Below are 17,180 nucleotides of genomic sequence, written 5' to 3'. Positions count from 1 at the left end.
CATTCTTATCAATGACAGCGTAATCTCGTATCTCCCTGCTCCCAAGTCATAAACCTTGTATCTCCGATTAAACATGGTTTTGGGGAAATGTTGTGTTAATGTTGGTACACAACAGTATATGATAGCAATATAAGGTATAATACCAACTTTAATACCAACGTCGGTGGGACAAAGCTGGGACCCAACTTGAGCGTTGGCGGGACAAGGCTTGACGCCGGCTGGAAGGCCGGCTGGACAGGGCTTGACGCCGGCTGGAAGGCCGGATTTGAAGCTCTTTTAGTTTTAGAGTGTATAGTGAAATCTAGGCAACTTTGATATGTAATGTACAGACCAATAAGATATCGTTATACTTAAGAATTTATGTGTAAGCATTGATGTTCATTCCAACGGCCCAGGCTCAACTACACACTCTTGGTAAGATGTTTCTACTGCCATACCATTTATTACTCTTCTGTCACCGTCCACCATAGTTGTATGTCCCACTGCCCTCAGCAGACCTCATCTCATACATGTTCTTAAATTGGTAGGACAAAAATAGTTGATATCCAGACATTGGAAAATAACACCCAGAGAGATATGAACACAGCGCTGTGGAGAGCTAATGAAGCCCATGTAGATGGTACTCAGACTCGGACTCAAGGCAACATAATAGAACACTCAAGTCTTTAAAGTGGTATCTTTATTTAGCACTCTTGGACACTTGGCCACCTTAAAGCAAAAGAGAACATCACCATCTTATTTCCCATCTTTACATTTAAAGTGCATATCTGATTAAGGGATTTTCCATCAGTGATATTTACTGTACACACTTTTGCAAATAATCAAATAAATTATTATAATTCCACACCACAGAGCAGTGCATACTCAGCACAAAATAAATCAGTACAAAGGACACAACAAAGTACAATAAAAACATGAGCTGAGAACATATGAATGCATTAAAGTTATGTCGTAACATGTTGCTGCATGAATATTTCATACTACAAGAAGACATAATGACACAGACAGTGATATTTTTTGCCATTAACGTTTGCATGCTTCAAATCATCACAGGCCAAAACCCCATCTCACCAATAAACAAGTGTTTAATATGACCACCTTAAGACATGAATGTGTCATGAAAGTATATAGCTACAGACACACATTTTCAAGTAATTCATATATTATTTAACACCTAAAAGCAATGGTAAGACCACAAATGCTATATCAATGTTTTACAGACGTAAAATAAATGTGAAATAATAGACATTGGTCTCTACTTCAGAAAAAACACACACCCTTCTAAGGACAGTAGTGTATCACTTTCTCATTTTCATGTACATCCATTACATTTTGAGTAAGAAGGTCTTGATCATTTACATCCCTTTTCACCCTTTGGTGCTTAGAACTGACCAGCACTCCTAAAAATAAAGGTGCTTCACAATGCCATAGAAGAACTTTTTTCGTCTAAATGGTTCCGTAAAGAACATTTAACATCCGAAGAACCTTTCTGTTTCACAAAAAAAGGTTTATGAAAGGTAAGAAAGAGATTGCTCTTTGTGAAACCAAAAATGGTTCTTCTATGGCATCGCTGTGAAGAACCCTTTAAGTACCTTTACTTTTAAGAGTGCGTGTTTCTATTAACAAGCCAAACGATAACATTTTCATTTCAGCAGACTACCATCAATTTTCAAGATTTATTTTTCACACATGGCCAGATTGGGCAATGGCACCATCCGGATGAAATAGTAGCATAACCAAGTAAACCAAAAACACAGCAGTGATTGTTTTAGGATTGATAATCCTGTATTTCTCCACATGAGAGATCAGTAGTTATTTGAAAATGTACTGCATTTTTAATACGGGAAACTCAAGACTCTCCTCTGCCTACACTATTCTAACTTCAGCAGTCAGTACTGCGTTTCTGCAATCCAAAGACAGCATGAAACCAACTAAACTGTATAGCGCCCCAAATGTATGAGCTAGTACAATTCTAGCTAAATGAATCTAGTCTAAGATGCGGAAGCAAATCGAGTTTGCAGAAAAGCAGAAGTTGATCAGACTGCACGTGAAATGCTTAATTTCTTTTGTTTTGAAAGTGTACTCCCAAAATACATGAATGATCTTCAAAGCATATTTAAATATACATAAAAACCCCTTAATTCATAAAACAATATAAAGGCTTCTTCATAGTGTGATATCTACACCAAAGAGTGAATGGGATCGTTAAAAAAACAAACGATTTCTCTGACTCTTTTGATGGCATATGGAATAACAAGACGGACATTATGTAGTAACATTGGTTCGACCAATGGCTTACGTTTGGAGTCGGACTATCCATTTGTTTGGATAAATATGATGTGTTTGAAATTTGTATAACCAAAAAAAGTATATGTGATCCTGGACCACAGGGTCAATACACGGTCATAAGGGTCATTCTTAAATTGACATTTATACATCAGCTGGAAACTGAATCAAAACAATCAAAATATTGAGAAAATCGCCTTTAAAGTTGTCCATCAGAGGCACTGTAGCAGGCCATTGCTAAGAAGAGACAGGTTTGTTTTTAACACTCTCTATTGGCTTACCGCTGTAATGACATTGTGAAAAGTAGATGAACCTGAAAGCAGACATTCTACTCTTTACATAGATGCCAAACTTGAGTGGCTAGTTGCCAAAGAGCGGGCAGCAGCGAGCGAAGTTTGCCGTGTTTCCAGCCATTTTTGTTGCCTCATCCACTCACAAAAATACAGTTTCTATATATTTAACGGTAGGGAATTTACAAAAGAATCTTAATGGAATGATATTTACTTAATATCCTAATGGTTTTTGGCATAAAAGAAAAACCGATAATTTTCACCCATACAATGTATTGTTGGCTATTGCTACAAATATATTTGAGCTACTTATGACTGGTTTTGTGGTCCAGGGTCACATATGTCTGAAAACTGTTGCAGAAAGTTTGATGTAAAATATAAACAGAATTGATATTCATGACATGTATTTACAAAAGTGTCCCATGTTGCTTTGTCAGTACTAAATGAAGGATACGCCTGCATTGGCTTTGGCTTCCAGTAAGAGCGATACTATCCTCCATCAACAGGGACTATAATCTTCACTCCAAAGCACTTTAGCAAAAGAGCGCTCGTCTCAGGTCCATCAGAGAGGTCACGTCAACGCACTCAAATATATACTTTCTCCAGCAATTGCAGGGGACAGGAGTGGAAAGCAGAGGTGGTGATGGGAGCGTTTTGTGGTGAGCGCATGTTGAGGAGGATTTAGGAATTAGGTTGAGGGTTTGGGACTAACCTATCCATGGTTTCCTAAATTCTCCTGGATTCCTTTCCACCGTATTATCATCAAATCCTTTTTAATGTCCTCAGGATCTGATGCAAGGTGGGTGTCATCTCGACAGCCTCATTAGAGGAGATCTAGGTGCATTTTGAAGTGGAAAAGGAATTCTGAGATGTAAATGATAAGGTGGACTAACATGCAGAGATAAACCGTTTGACTCGCAGGCGTTGACGCAGCGGTACACTTGAGCTGCCAGGCGAGGTGAGATAGTGTTGACTGATGGGCCTGATGGATTCGAAGCAAATAAGTCACTGGCTGAACTAACTGTGTCCTGCGGTGTTTGGTACGGCAAGCGAAGGCAATAAGACAGCCGAATGAGACGAATCTTGATGTGAATAGAAGTGGAATGAAAGGAGGAAGCTGGTATGTCAAAGCCTGGGCAGTTTTTTTCTTTATGAATGAATTACAGAAAAGTGTGCAATATTTCTTGTTTATCCTTTTCCTTTCACCGTAAGTGGGGGATGGATGGAAGGAGGAAACATTGGTCTGCTGAGCTGTTTAACAAACTGAGCTAAAAAAAAGTTATGAAATAAAAATAATCACGGTTTCATTTTGAAAGCAGAATCTAACTCTGAAAGTAGTTCAACACACTAGTCAAACTGGTATGGAGTGCCAAATCTTGAATTGCATAGAAATGTATGCCAATGATGACTATCATCTATTCATTGTTTTTAAGTTGAATTCATGCGAAACGTAAGCTTGTTATATATTTTTAAGCGTACGAAGAAACACCCAAAGTCTGGGCCTCAAGAATATATGCAGCACTTACTGTATGTATTGCACTTTACATTATAGTTAGATATGCCCTGGACATTATAGAAGGCCTTAAGATATATTATTATGGCTTTACATAAAAAGCTATCAAGCTCCTTGTTCTGTGACTCGGTCATGTACTGCTTTTGAATTATTTTGTAACTGTTTCATGTGGTTATATTTTGATGAACAAATACATGTCATCCTATGACGGAGTACAATATTGGCCCAGAAACAACACTATAATCGAACAAAAAGTGTCCTAACCCAAAAACTACCCTATGATCGGTTGAAAGGAATATTGTTCAAGCCGATAAACTGGCCAACCTATCCACAAACTCAGATTTTTTAATAAGTTGTTCCGAGAACATGTACAACTTGGTAGTTTAATTGTCAGGACTGGGTCAAGCACTTCCAACTACCTCACCGTATGTGGTCAACGCTCTTCACACCTGCATGTTTTTTTATCTTTTTTGTACTTTACATTCTATTCAAGGCTTCTTGGAACACAATCTCTCGCTAAATTCCACTTAGCATTTTGAACACTGCATGGTGGGAGCCTGCAGGACACAATCCTTCCGCTAGCAGCAAGGAACAAAGGCAAGCAAAACGATACAATGAAAAGCAATATGACGAGACACTTCTCTGAAAATCTGCCAGACAGAGTATGACATAAATGACCCGTTCCTTCAGAGGAGCAATATCTGATGCAAAGTAATAGTACTTTAGTTAGATACCTGTATTTAAATGGGGCACAGCGAGAGAGGAAATACTTTGCTCTAAAATATACACATTTGGAAGACAGAAAGTCCACAAATTCGACTAGATTGGTCATTTCACTCTAATTCAGATTAAGTGCATGATTTAGAACTAGTGATAACATTTTTCATGTTTAACACACAGTAGATAACAGACAAAAGCATTTGAGTTTACCATGACTTCATTTGATCAGGTTAGTCTAAATCTATATTGGTAGGCTTGTGTATTGATAGGGATATGAAACTACAACACTATTTCTACAAACTATTTGCCTGCACAATTCACGGTTCTTGGGGATTCATCATTATGTATTATTACTTGAGAATCTTGAACTCACGCATTTAACATATATTGAATTTATACACCACGATTATTTTGAAGCGTTATTTAGCTTTCATCTCCAACGGAATTCCTGATTTGAAGGCTAATGTGCATAGCTTCGAGTGTGACCTTGAGTATATTATTTATCTGGAGAGCCCAGCAGATCAAACAGAGCAGCATGCTCAATCATGTTTAAAGAATACTGTAATATCAATGATACCTTACAAGCGTGGCTTAAGATGCAGCCGTGCTGCATTCTGGTATGTCCCAAGCTTAGCTTATCTAGAATTACAGAAGCTGTGGAGATGGAAAAAAGGGGCCGGGGTTTATTGTGGGTGACGGTCATTGGGTCTTTGGTTTAGGAAGACGGGAATGGTTGGGCTGGAGGGATGCACGGGGTCGGGCCAAACTGATCTCTGAATCCTTGTGAGATTGAGACTGTCTAAACCCTTGGTTTTGCGGGGTATATATCAGTGCTGCAGCGGTGGCATGCATCGGAGCTCGACTCGCTGGGTTTATGCATGGTAGTCTATGAGCTGGTTGATGTCTTGTCCTGGACAGAGCTGTATTTCCCAGCCTACCCAGGGCTCCTGTCATCATGCTGACCCGTTGTACCTCCTGGGGCTTGATGGGTGTTGTAGCTCTCTTAGTGTAGTTGGGTGGTGGCACGGTTGGAAAACTGCTTCTTGCCAAGGGACGTTTTTGGGTACCTTTCTCTAACCTACAGGAAGGGTTGCTAGGAGCTGATGAGCTTGCTGACTTACTGATTTTAAGGTCGCTGCTCATGAGGCTGAGCTCATCAGGATCAGAGTTCTGCAATGTTATAGATGGGAAGGCAGTAGTGCTATTAGCAGGAATAATACAAACTGGGGCAGACTCAACGGCCATGGGACTCTGTAGATTTGAAGAACAGAACTGGGGCGTCAGTGGGCGGTGACCAGACTGGGCATCCACATTGTCACAATGGGCCTCTGTAGGGGCTGAACTTGATAGTCTTTCATTGGGGTGGAGCTTGTTGGGTATGAATCTGGGAGCTTGTAGTATCTGAGGCTATTTGAAAGAAAAAAAGAAAGAATTATCAAAAAGGTTTGGTCTAATTTTAAGCATTCATGTAAACAAAGTCAGGCATTATAAAAAAGTCACTGTATTCTTTTTGATAAGATGCTATTCTATTAATATACTACTTTATTCTTAAACTTCGAGAACCGACACAATTTCACATGAATCTAAAAAGTTGTGCAAGATAGAGTGAAGCATTCACACATGACAAGATGTCTGGGAGGGCTTTGATTCTCACAGCTCTTTGAGTATGACTCGTCTTGGCGGAGTGGGGAAAATCTCAGTGTCTCTGCACTTATTAGCAATGATGTGAGCCAACACGTAAGGTGGTGAGGTCACTATCAAAGCAGTGCACACACTCAGACTGACAAACTAGACTGTGATTCAAAATAACAACATACGACTGGAATCTAGAATCATGCGTAGCCTTGTCACAAAGTAAAACATCCAAAGTAAAATAAAATCTTTTTTCCAATGGAGTACATGAAGACATTCTTGCCTGCAATTTATTATTCTGTATCAGGATCACAAGAAATGTCTGTGCGCACATGATATTTATGGAGGACCAAACCCATTCTCAAAATTAATTATTTGTAAGGAAGCAGGGCTCTGTGGTCGGGCAGGACACTGGAGTGCCAAAGTACAGAGGTGGTATTGTTAGCTGAGCCTTTGAAGACAGCTCTGCTGTTTGATTGGCATGGACCTATGCCTCTGTTCAAAGACTTAATAAAGGAATATTTCGTAGTTGAATACAACATAAACTATGGAGAGCTTCTGTAACATGCTGACCATTTTGACAGCAAGAAAAAATTCAGGCAATCGGTTTGGAGATTTAATAATTGCATGTAGTTTATATTTTTGCTCAGCCTCTTCCATGAATTACTATCGTTACTAATATATAGTAAATCAACCTTTTAGTGGTACACAGACAAAACACTTGCCTTGTGATACAATATATCAGATAATCAGACCTAACAAGTGAAAAAATTATTGAAAATAAATTCGAAGATCAGATTTATTTTCAAATCACTTTTTAAAAAGTGACAATATTCCAGGTTTAATTTCATCTTTTTCTGTAAATTAAAAGAAATGTGTGTTCACATGAAACTAAGGCTGTTCAACGATTAATCGTGATTAATTGCATCCAGAATTAAAAGTTTGTGTTTACATAATAGTATATGTCTGTGCACTGTGCATGTTTATTTTGTAAACATATATACGTACACATACTGTACATGTACATATTTAGGAAATATCTGCATGTGTGATACACACAAATTGTGTACACAGTTGTGTTGATTGTTTTTTGGTCACTATTTCTCATTTTATAAATGGTTACATTGATTCCTATGTGTTCTTAAGAAAATTAGCTTTTTGTTTGTATTAAAGAGTTAAGGACTCTTATTTTGACGGGGAAGTCGCACCGTTAAATGAACACTAAAGCCGCGGGCATACTTGACTTTCCGCGTCCGAGTCCGTCTCACGGATTGAGCGCGGACGTCCAAGTTCAACACATGCGCAATACAAATGAGTATGTGTGCTCTACCAGACCGTCAGAGGGCAGCGCTGAGTCGCGTCATTTACAGACCCACTGCAAATTAATGATTGAGGAAGTGTTTCAGCTATTGCAAACAATCCATGCAAACAGCAAGACAACAAGAACAACAACCAAACAGTATGGAGAAGGATATGCTTCTAAGCTTACTGTTCTTGACACACTGCACACTTTCTGTGTGTGTATTGACCCGTAGTGGACTAGGGCATTTTTCCGCGCATGCGCTGTTGTACGCGGCACGTCCGCGCGGTCTCAAAAAATGGGCTGCACGGACGACCGCGGAACCTTCTGATGACGAAAATTGTGTCATGCGGACGGACGGACCATACTTCCGCCTGTACGTACCTGTACTTCCGCCTGTACGTACGTAGGCACCTACGCAGAACCATAAACTGACCTTTAAGAGAAGAGCTGAGAGAACAGACGCGACTCCTCATTCTCATTTTTTTCTCCTGTATTTATGTATATGTAAGTAACAAGGATATATTCATATTTATATATAATTTAAATTATATAGAAACATTTATTCATATTCATATTTGTTTCTTCACAGACATATGTTATGTAAACATACATTTATTCTTGAAGTGATTAATAGTTGAACAGCCCTGCGTGAAACTAAAAATTAAAAAGTATGCTGCATTTGACTCAGGCATTCAACGCATTTGCATTGCGACAAAATTTCAATACTTGTCTTGGCCTGCAGGGGTGTGTAAGGAACAGTTAAGCAGGTCTTAAGGTGAATTGATCCCTAGGGCACGATTACCACCTTGTGGATAAACTAAGTACTGCAAAAAAACCCTTAAACGTGCATGTGTGAGCTACACAAATCCAGCGCTGACCCTCAACCTACCGTAACTGCAGGGTAATTATTGTAAACAAACGACAAGTTTAGGGTTTCATGTAATTTATTTTAAAGGGATAATGGCATCTTTGTAAGAAGCCTCGATTTGAGAAGATTTCTTCATTCCACTGACAAAAGATGTTGCTGATTCGTCATCACAAAGGCAGAATTACGAAAACATTCCCACTGCAAAAGTTCATTCTTGCATTTCACATATGTGTATGCTGTGGAATAGTGTGATTCCAGCTTCTTCTAGTGTGATTCTTCTTCATCAGGAAGCATTAGTTGGTCCATAGCACCACCTAATGGTTTCCACCATTCTCTGTGCAACGCAGTATTTTGAAGATGCTGTGTGCTTGTTTTATTGATCGAGCTTATCTTGCACATTCTGTGTCAATGCCCAGGCCCAGACCTCTCCTCAAATATAATCTTTAGCTGTTTTTTCACAGTCCGTGGTTCAGAATGGGTGAGAGAGAGGTTTGTCCATGGGGGCGAAGTCTCAGCTGACCTAACATGAGAACAACCCCCCTTCCAGCAACCAGCCCTGAGCGTTCTGAAGATTTATTTCAATGACAATAATGTCGCTGTCTCTAGCCAGGAAGTCAATAGCAGCTTTAGTTTTTAATTTCAGGCTGAATTACGTGTTCAAATGGCAACGAGGTGAAAGGAACAAACTGTTGAGCTTTATCGCACATCATGTTCCTCAAAAAATTTCAAACAAAAGGTTTCTCTGCTGTTTTTTGTAGTATTAGGTGTCCTTAATAACATATACTAAAAGTTTACCAAAGTTTGACCACTAGAAATGTGTCATTTTCAAGATGGTCCCCAAGATGGACAGGAAGCCCTTAACATATCCTAACTCCTTCATTATTTGACCTAGCCAAGTAATCTTGGTGTCTACCCATGTTTTCTGGGTCTATGAATCCATTGGACTTGTCTAAATTGCACTGACATGATTACATACTTATGGAATACATGATTTTGTGAGATTATTGTAAGGTTTTATCATTGTTTGGGGTGAACCAGAGATGTAAACGGTTTAGTCTATGTCATGTAACTCCTACTCAGTACGTGTTTTTGGACACATACCCTTTTTTTGCTAAAACACAGACTTGACATTCAATGTAAAAGTTATTGCACCCAAAAGTAACTTAAATTGGAGTTGTTATGTCCTTGACGGTGGCTCCCTGGTTCACCGCTTGGCATGGAAAAAGACAGAGAGTTACGGTGCCATTGCACAGTCATATGCAGACTTTACCATACGCCATTATGGTAACGCAACAGTCGTTTTTGATGGTTATAGCGAAGGTCCTTCCATCAAAGACAATACGCATCAGAGACGTAGTGAAAACACTCACCCCATCTTTAACTTCAACGCAGAGACCGAGTTTGTGGGAAGAAAGGATGATTTCCTTTCCAGATCTTGCAACAAACAAGGACTTATCAATCCTATGACCGAGGAGCTGGAGAAGAAGGGCTGCACTGTTATCAATGCATCAGGTGATGCAGACGTGGACATTGTCAAAGCTGCAGTCAAGGCCTCAGAACATCAGCCCACAACCTTGATAGGGGAGGATACAAACTTACTCATTCTTCTCCTCTACTATGCTGGGACGAACAATAGTGGCCTCTATTTTCGTTCAGATAAGTCCAAAGCTACTAAAGTGTACAACATCAGTGAGATGATGGGTAGTGACTTGTGTTCCCAGTTGCTGTTTGTTCACACCTTCACAGGATGTGATACAACTTCACACATTTTTAGTGTTGGCAAACAGACAGCATTCCAGAAACTTGTGAATGGTGAATCAACCATCCAGTCCTGTGCAAATGTGTTTCTGCTCCCACATCAAGCAAGGAATGTCATAGAGGACCATGGGACCAAGGCAATGGCAGTGTTGTTTGGCGGAAAGAGTACTGATTCACTTGCCTCTTTGCGCTACAACCTTTTAGCAAGAAAATCGTTACCGCCAAATCATTTGTTACCCCAGAATGTCTGCCTCCAACTGAGTCCTCAACCAGATACCACTGCCAAAGAGTTTACTTCCAGATCATGGAGTGGATTGCAATGGAAGGTGACATGAACACAGTGGATTGGGGATGGAAACTGGTGTACAACCGGTTCCTGCCAGTTATGACCAGTAAGACTGCTGCCCCAGAAAGCCTCCTGCAGATGATCCACTGTAATTGCACAATTGCCTGCTGAACACAACTGCCTGCCGAGCAAGGCATTTGGACTACCATGTCAAGTTGGGAATTGTGAGAATCACTATAATCAACCTCTATGGGAGGAAGAGTGTGACAACTAATGGTAAATCTAGTGAAGGTCACGGTGCAAAAAAGTAAAAAAATAAACCAGAATAAGAGGAAACAACTGAAGAAAAAATATGTATAAATAAGAGAAGTATTAAAAAAGAATTAAAAAAGGCAAAAAAAAAAGCATTATAAAATATATATAAAAAATAAAACAAAAAAATAAAAGGGGTTAGCGGTACTGAGCCTTCACGTGGCAGCCCTGTTTTGACTAATTTTACAGTACCACACAGTTCTAATGACTTTATTCTTGATTGGAATCAAAAGAATGGTTATGAACCACAGAAACCACCAACACTAGGCAAAACGACATGAGAAAGGAGAAATATGCAATTACTTAAGGGAAATTGTACTTTTTTTTCGCATAAATATGCTTGTAACCAATTGCTTTAATATATAATTGTACTTGTAATCACTTATCTATCATGCAAATATGCTAATTAGAACATTACATGGCCAAAACATGTATCAGGCACCAGTACTCATGGTCTAGGAGGAATACAAAGGAGTAATTGTCATTTTAAGGACTTGGTGGCTGCCATTTTGAAAATGGCGCCTTTCTTGGAGTCAAACTTTGGTAAACTTTTAGTATGTTTTTAAGTACATCTGATACTACTGTAAACCACTGAGAAACCTTTTGTTAGAATTGTTTGGGGGTCAAGCCATATTTGCAGCGGACTAAAAACTGAAAGTGAAACTGAGAGCTGACACAGCAGTGCAACAATCGATTCAGCCCGAATCTATGCGCCATCTTTGCATATTTATGCCTCAAACTGGAGGTCAAATGAGTTTATGTGATTGGTTGCAGGTTTATGATGTCATTAACTGGGGCAGTTTCAAACTGCATTTTTGGTTAACTTAAAGCTCATTAAAAACACCACATAACCCTATAAACAACATTAAAAACTTAATTCATTTAATGTAAACTTTTCAAAATTTTTAGAAAAGCATAGGGATCAGTCAAAGAGATGAAGAGAGGTTCCGAGGAAAGTCCTGGAGATGAAAACATTTACAAACAACTGTATGCTATAGAGTTGTTTGTTTGCATGCTCTCTGATTCAGTGTTGTTCAGAGAAACCAAGGGGAAAAGGGGGTTTTCAAGAAAAGACAGGCATTACTATACCACGCTGTGTCTCTGATGTAGTGCACTAGACGCTCCACTCCTTTTGCCAGAGTTTTGGAGAGGCAGAGAGAGAGAAACAACAAGAGAAGAACAGTCAATGAAGGATCCACACACAAAAAGATGACAGGATTAGAACTGGAAGTTGCTTTATCAGACACAACATGCAGGCAAACCACTTTATTGCAATGATAATACGAGGTCACGTAAAAAGCCAATCCTGCCATGCCAGTAATCAAGGCTCGTTGCTCACATGACACGAGCATTCAGGTCTACATTCATCAGAGCATCTGAAACTTGGACTCAAGGTTCGCACAGAACGCAGTAACACGGAGAAAGAGTGAGCACATGAGTCCTGGAGTCAGAGGGTTGGCTTCATTCTCTGAGGGGTCCCACAGCGACAGATCAAAAGCTGTACTGTAATGAACTAGCTGCTCTCTTTCCCAACGTCATTTCCTATCAGTCTCATACAGCTGCCATCTTATGGCATTAGCAGTCATCACGACTTAACTGCAGCTCACAGGCTCTTTTACTGACAAGCCTTGTGTGGAAGGACGTTTTTTTTAGTAGAAGATTAGTTTACAGAAGGACAAAGGAAGCTTCGGTGGTGTGCTCTACAGCTAAAATCTATAAAATCTATATTTCGCAGTTTTCATCTATGCGTTGATTTATGAAGTAAAAATAGTACACCTAATTTAAAACAGTTCACCCATAGAAACCATCACTCTGTCACTGTTTAGCTACTTCTCATAGCTGAATGACTTTTTTGCGTAGCAGATGTTAATCGTCCAAAAGATAACAAAACACGCCGCAATAAAAACTGTAACGTTGTAGAATGCTGTTCGAGAAACAGACTAAAATGCAGATTATAATTAACTGAAAATCGTCTGGCTTCTCCAGAATACATCATTTTTTTGTTACGATATTCGCTGTGTCAGATTACGTGATTTTGGCTGTGAACATGTAGTGCCAGTGCACTTGCGGCCCCGTCCTTTGTCGGTCCCACTCCCCTGTCTCTATCCAATATATTCCTATCCATTAAAGGCAAAGAGCCCCTAAAAAATATCTTGACAAAAACAATTTCGTTTTGTTATTTGACATAAAATATATTTTTATTTTACAAAGAAATGTGCAGCACTAGAGAAATAATGAAAGGGCAGTTGTTCATTTTTAATTTGCCTCAAGTCATTCTGTAAAAAAACTGTGAATAAAATCGCATCGTGAGATCAGAATCGTGAATCGCATCGCATTGTGAGCTGAGTGAATCATTACATCCCTACTGACAAACTATACGAGACGACACGATTGAATCTTGTGTCCTGACACCCCATGTCTTTTATGAATTTCTACTGTATCCCACGACATGCAAATCGTGCCAAAATATGGCCGAATTCATGTAATCTGACGAGGCCATTACTCTCAAATTATATGAACAAAATGTGTCACATCAGATTTGATATCACTGACATCAAATATTATGTTTTTACGGTGTGTCATGATTATTTACATTTACATGTACGCATTTGGCAGACGCGACTTACAGTGCATTTAGTCTATACAAGTCTTTTTTTATCAGCGTGTGTTCCCTTGGTTCGAACTCACAACCTTGCGTTGTTAGCGCAATGCTCTACCAACTGAGCTACACAGGGCAACACAGGGATTAATCACAGCGCAATTGTTTTTTTTACTAAATGTGATTTGAGAGCTGTAATATATTCTAACTTTCCCTCGGTTCCCTTTTACACAAAGCTATTGTAGAACATTGAAAGGTTTGACGAATAACACAGAGGTCTTATGAACTAATTCTCACTTTCATATGAAAAAGTGGTTGCAGAATTTTTTATTTTGTGTTAAATACTTATTTTAAGGAATAGTCCATCCAGTTCATATGATTTCCATTCCTCAGCTGAACAAAAATGACTCTCTAGGTGGAAACACGCTCTAAACGTAAAACGCCGGAGGCCAACGAAACGAAGGAGAATTTGCTTGGACATTCAGATTCAGTGAATTCAAAATGCACTGATTCAGCAGTGTACAACGATTGGACAGTGGACATGCATGTGGGGATGAGGGGGAGGTCGGCGGACATGCAGCAAGCATTGGGGCTGGTGCACAGACTGGATGGGTTGGTCAGATGGTTAAAGACTCACTCTGTCGGTGGTGGCGTGGCGCACATTGCCGCACGCTCCCCCGCTGTGGGTGTTGCCAAGAAGAAAGGAGAGGGGCAAACAATATGCCCTGCATAGAGGAAAGAGAGAAACAGCCTGACACACACAGAGATACAAAGGCACAAACAAGACCCAACCTTCACCAGATTCAGCCTGGGCAGAGCATTACTTGTCTCTGGTCTATACAGGAAGACGTTAGGGTTGCAACAACTAACGGCAACCTCTTAAAATGGTTTCAACACAACATTGCACAAAGAGTTGAAGTGGGAACATTCCAACGAGAGCACTTTAAATGCAAAGAGCAGCATATACCTATACAGGAGTTGGGCAGGTTGCTGTGAAAACCGATGGATGTTCCTGTAAGTGCTTTGAATGTTCCTAATGCATAAATTACTCATTTGTAAATGCAAGTTATGATTTTGAAGTCATGCAGTCTCATTAAGTTTACAGGAAAAGTTAATTGTGTGCATTCCTGCTGGATATTCTACAGATATTCTCGTACCATTTGACACTTTGACCCCATTTGTTTGTGGTTTTGTTTATCTACAGCGATGTACAGTACAGCGGCGAACAGTGCCGGTGCTTCTAAACTTCTGACAAAAAAATAAATTTAATAAATATATAATTTTATATTTATAAAATATATAATATTCATTATTTTATTTAGTTTGTACTGCACTTTTATGCACAGACATAACAGTTTCCTGAAGCCAACTATGCAAACAAGTTTATTATGGGGCGTTTCCACCACGGGAACTTTCCCCCGGAACTCGGGACTTTGGGGCAGTGCTCGGTGTGTTTCCACTGCAGGAACAGGGACAAAACAAAGTTCCGGGTAAATATTCCCCCCCAGAAAGTCCCTGTTTGTGAGGGAGTACTTTTCCAGAGTTCCGGAAGATTCGGGGGTGGGGTTTGGTCGTCGTATATACTGCTAATTGGTTGAGTTCACGATTTCATTGGTTGACTGTAATACAGTTCAAAGTAAGGAAGGAAGGAGGCGGGAACCGGCGAACATTCAAACCAATATTTAATCAAATAAACAAACAACAAAACGAAAGTAAAGGGCCGACAGCTACCTCACGGTCGACTGCCGGCCACACAAACATAAATAAAACTTAACACAATGTCCAGGCCTGGTCCTCTCTCGTCGTACACTCCTGTCGCTCGTCCTTTTATGCTTCCGGAGCTCCTCTGTGAGAGATGCGAGACCGGTGCAACGCGCAGCTGACATTCATTATCACTCGCGTCACCGGCCTCGCGCCGTTCCCTCACGGCTCTCTTCCCGCCTTCCTCGTTACATTGACTCTACATGCTGCATCGTGTTCCGGTAAAAACAAACCACCATTTTTAAAGGTTTGTTGCGGTGCGTGTAGTTTCAGCTAATAAATACGACAGATGAACCGACGACGAGGTCCAGGCTTTATTAAGGGAATTGGAAATGATGACCCGCAATGAAAAGGTATACTTAAAATATTGAGTCGGTTATACAAGCTGGGCATTGTAGCACAAAAAAATGACGAGTGTCCGTCGCTTTATGTGATGTCATCTTTGTTCGACATTACCGCCCCACTCCTGGACTGGGAGGAGCCGTCACATGCAGTCCTACGTCACAGGACTGATTTGCCAGATCTTCACGGTACTTTAGACCGCTATGGAAACGCAGACAGCAACAGGTCTGGGTAGAAAAATGTTCCTTGGAAAAAAGTTCCTGGGACAAATTGTTCCAATAATTTGGTCATTTCGGGGGAATTGCGACATTAGAGTGTCTGAAAAATCTGTCCGTCAACAACAATTTGCTATCCAAAGAGTCATTAGCATGCTGTTGTGTGATCTGTGAATGTTAGCATATGCGTATGATATTCTTTTGCCCCATTTCACAAACAAAACCCTCTTCAAAGCCCCTGTAAAGAAGGTCTTTGTATATGCCTGCAGATGTTGAAATAGAATGCCCTGGGTATAAAAGAGCAAATGAAACATCCTCATGAACAGGATCAGAGCTTACAGGTCGACAGCGACAACTCGGCTACAAACACACAGGCAAATTCAATTAGTGACACGCGGTCAGTCCTGCTCCGCTTTGGGCCGTTCAGTTGCAGCGACGGAAAATCATTTTGCCTCGTCTTTGATCTGAACTCTTTCCGCCACTGGGTCTGTCTGAATAATAATAACCTCTACCCTCACTCCATCTCGCCATTTTTATTTTGTTCTTCAGGTGAGGTCGGACATGGGGCTGTAAATCTCGGAAACAGCAATTTTCTTTTTCCTGTTAAGTGTCTGCTCACCGCTCTCCTCGCATACCCGGTTTCAAATTTGAAGAGAGGGCGAATAAATTCAATAACAGAAGACACAAAAGCGTCTATCAACCTGTACATCTGCGATTAAGCGCGAGGTCGGCCTCCAATCTCTAGGGCAGCCACCTGCATGTTCATTTATTCTGTTCCTTTGGGGGCTTAAGCATGCATTTGTACGTATAAAAGGAGTCCACCCCACAAGTCGGTAAATTAGTAGAAGACACATTTCATGCCAGGTCTTCTTTTGTAAAAATGGTTTAAATTCATCTGCCTTTCTCAAGACACATCCGTGTCTTGAGGTCTCTTGTCCGTCTGATATGTACACTACTACTGTAATGAAGATGAATGTAACTCAATATCTAAACATAGCTTGCCTTTAAGAAAACCTGTCCAGCAAGATAAACATATACTCTTTTGAATCAGCAATAAAGGTGACCATCACCTGCCTAAATCCTTTTCTCTGGGAATATACTCACGTTATGTGTCCATGGGGTTTGATTGCTCTTGTCCTGGAGCTCGGACCCACTGTGACCCTCAGACTCTTGCCGGCAGTGACATTCCACTGGAGAGGACTATGAGGAAGAACAACAAAGTAATCCAGGGCTGTCGCGATAAACCGACGATAAATATCACGTGATTTATGCACAGCTTTTGAGTGAAGTACGGG

The 17,180-nt window shown here is 40.2% G+C and overlaps 1 protein-coding gene across 1 annotated transcript in view; it reads right to left on the bottom strand.

Annotated features, from left to right (window-relative positions):
* Positions 1-642: 642 nt before the first annotated feature.
* ccser2b (coiled-coil serine-rich protein 2b) overlaps positions 643-17,180 on the bottom strand; it is a 70,199-nt gene continuing 53,661 nt past the window's right edge. Inside the window, exons 10-12 of the mRNA XM_057357838.1 lie at positions 14,205-14,318; positions 12,058-12,097; positions 643-6,216 (exon numbers count right to left, since the gene is read on the bottom strand). Coding sequence (XP_057213821.1) covers positions 5,509-6,216; positions 12,058-12,097; positions 14,205-14,318 — 862 coding nt within the window. The 3' untranslated portion in view covers positions 643-5,508. The remainder of the gene's footprint in view (positions 6,217-12,057; positions 12,098-14,204; positions 14,319-17,180) is intronic.

This window comes from Triplophysa rosa, linkage group LG18, assembly GCF_024868665.1.
Source record: "Triplophysa rosa linkage group LG18, Trosa_1v2, whole genome shotgun sequence".
NCBI lineage: Eukaryota > Metazoa > Chordata > Actinopteri > Cypriniformes > Nemacheilidae > Triplophysa > Triplophysa rosa.
The sequence above is the reverse complement of the archived record's forward strand: the minus strand, read 5'-3'. Positions and strand labels throughout refer to the sequence as shown.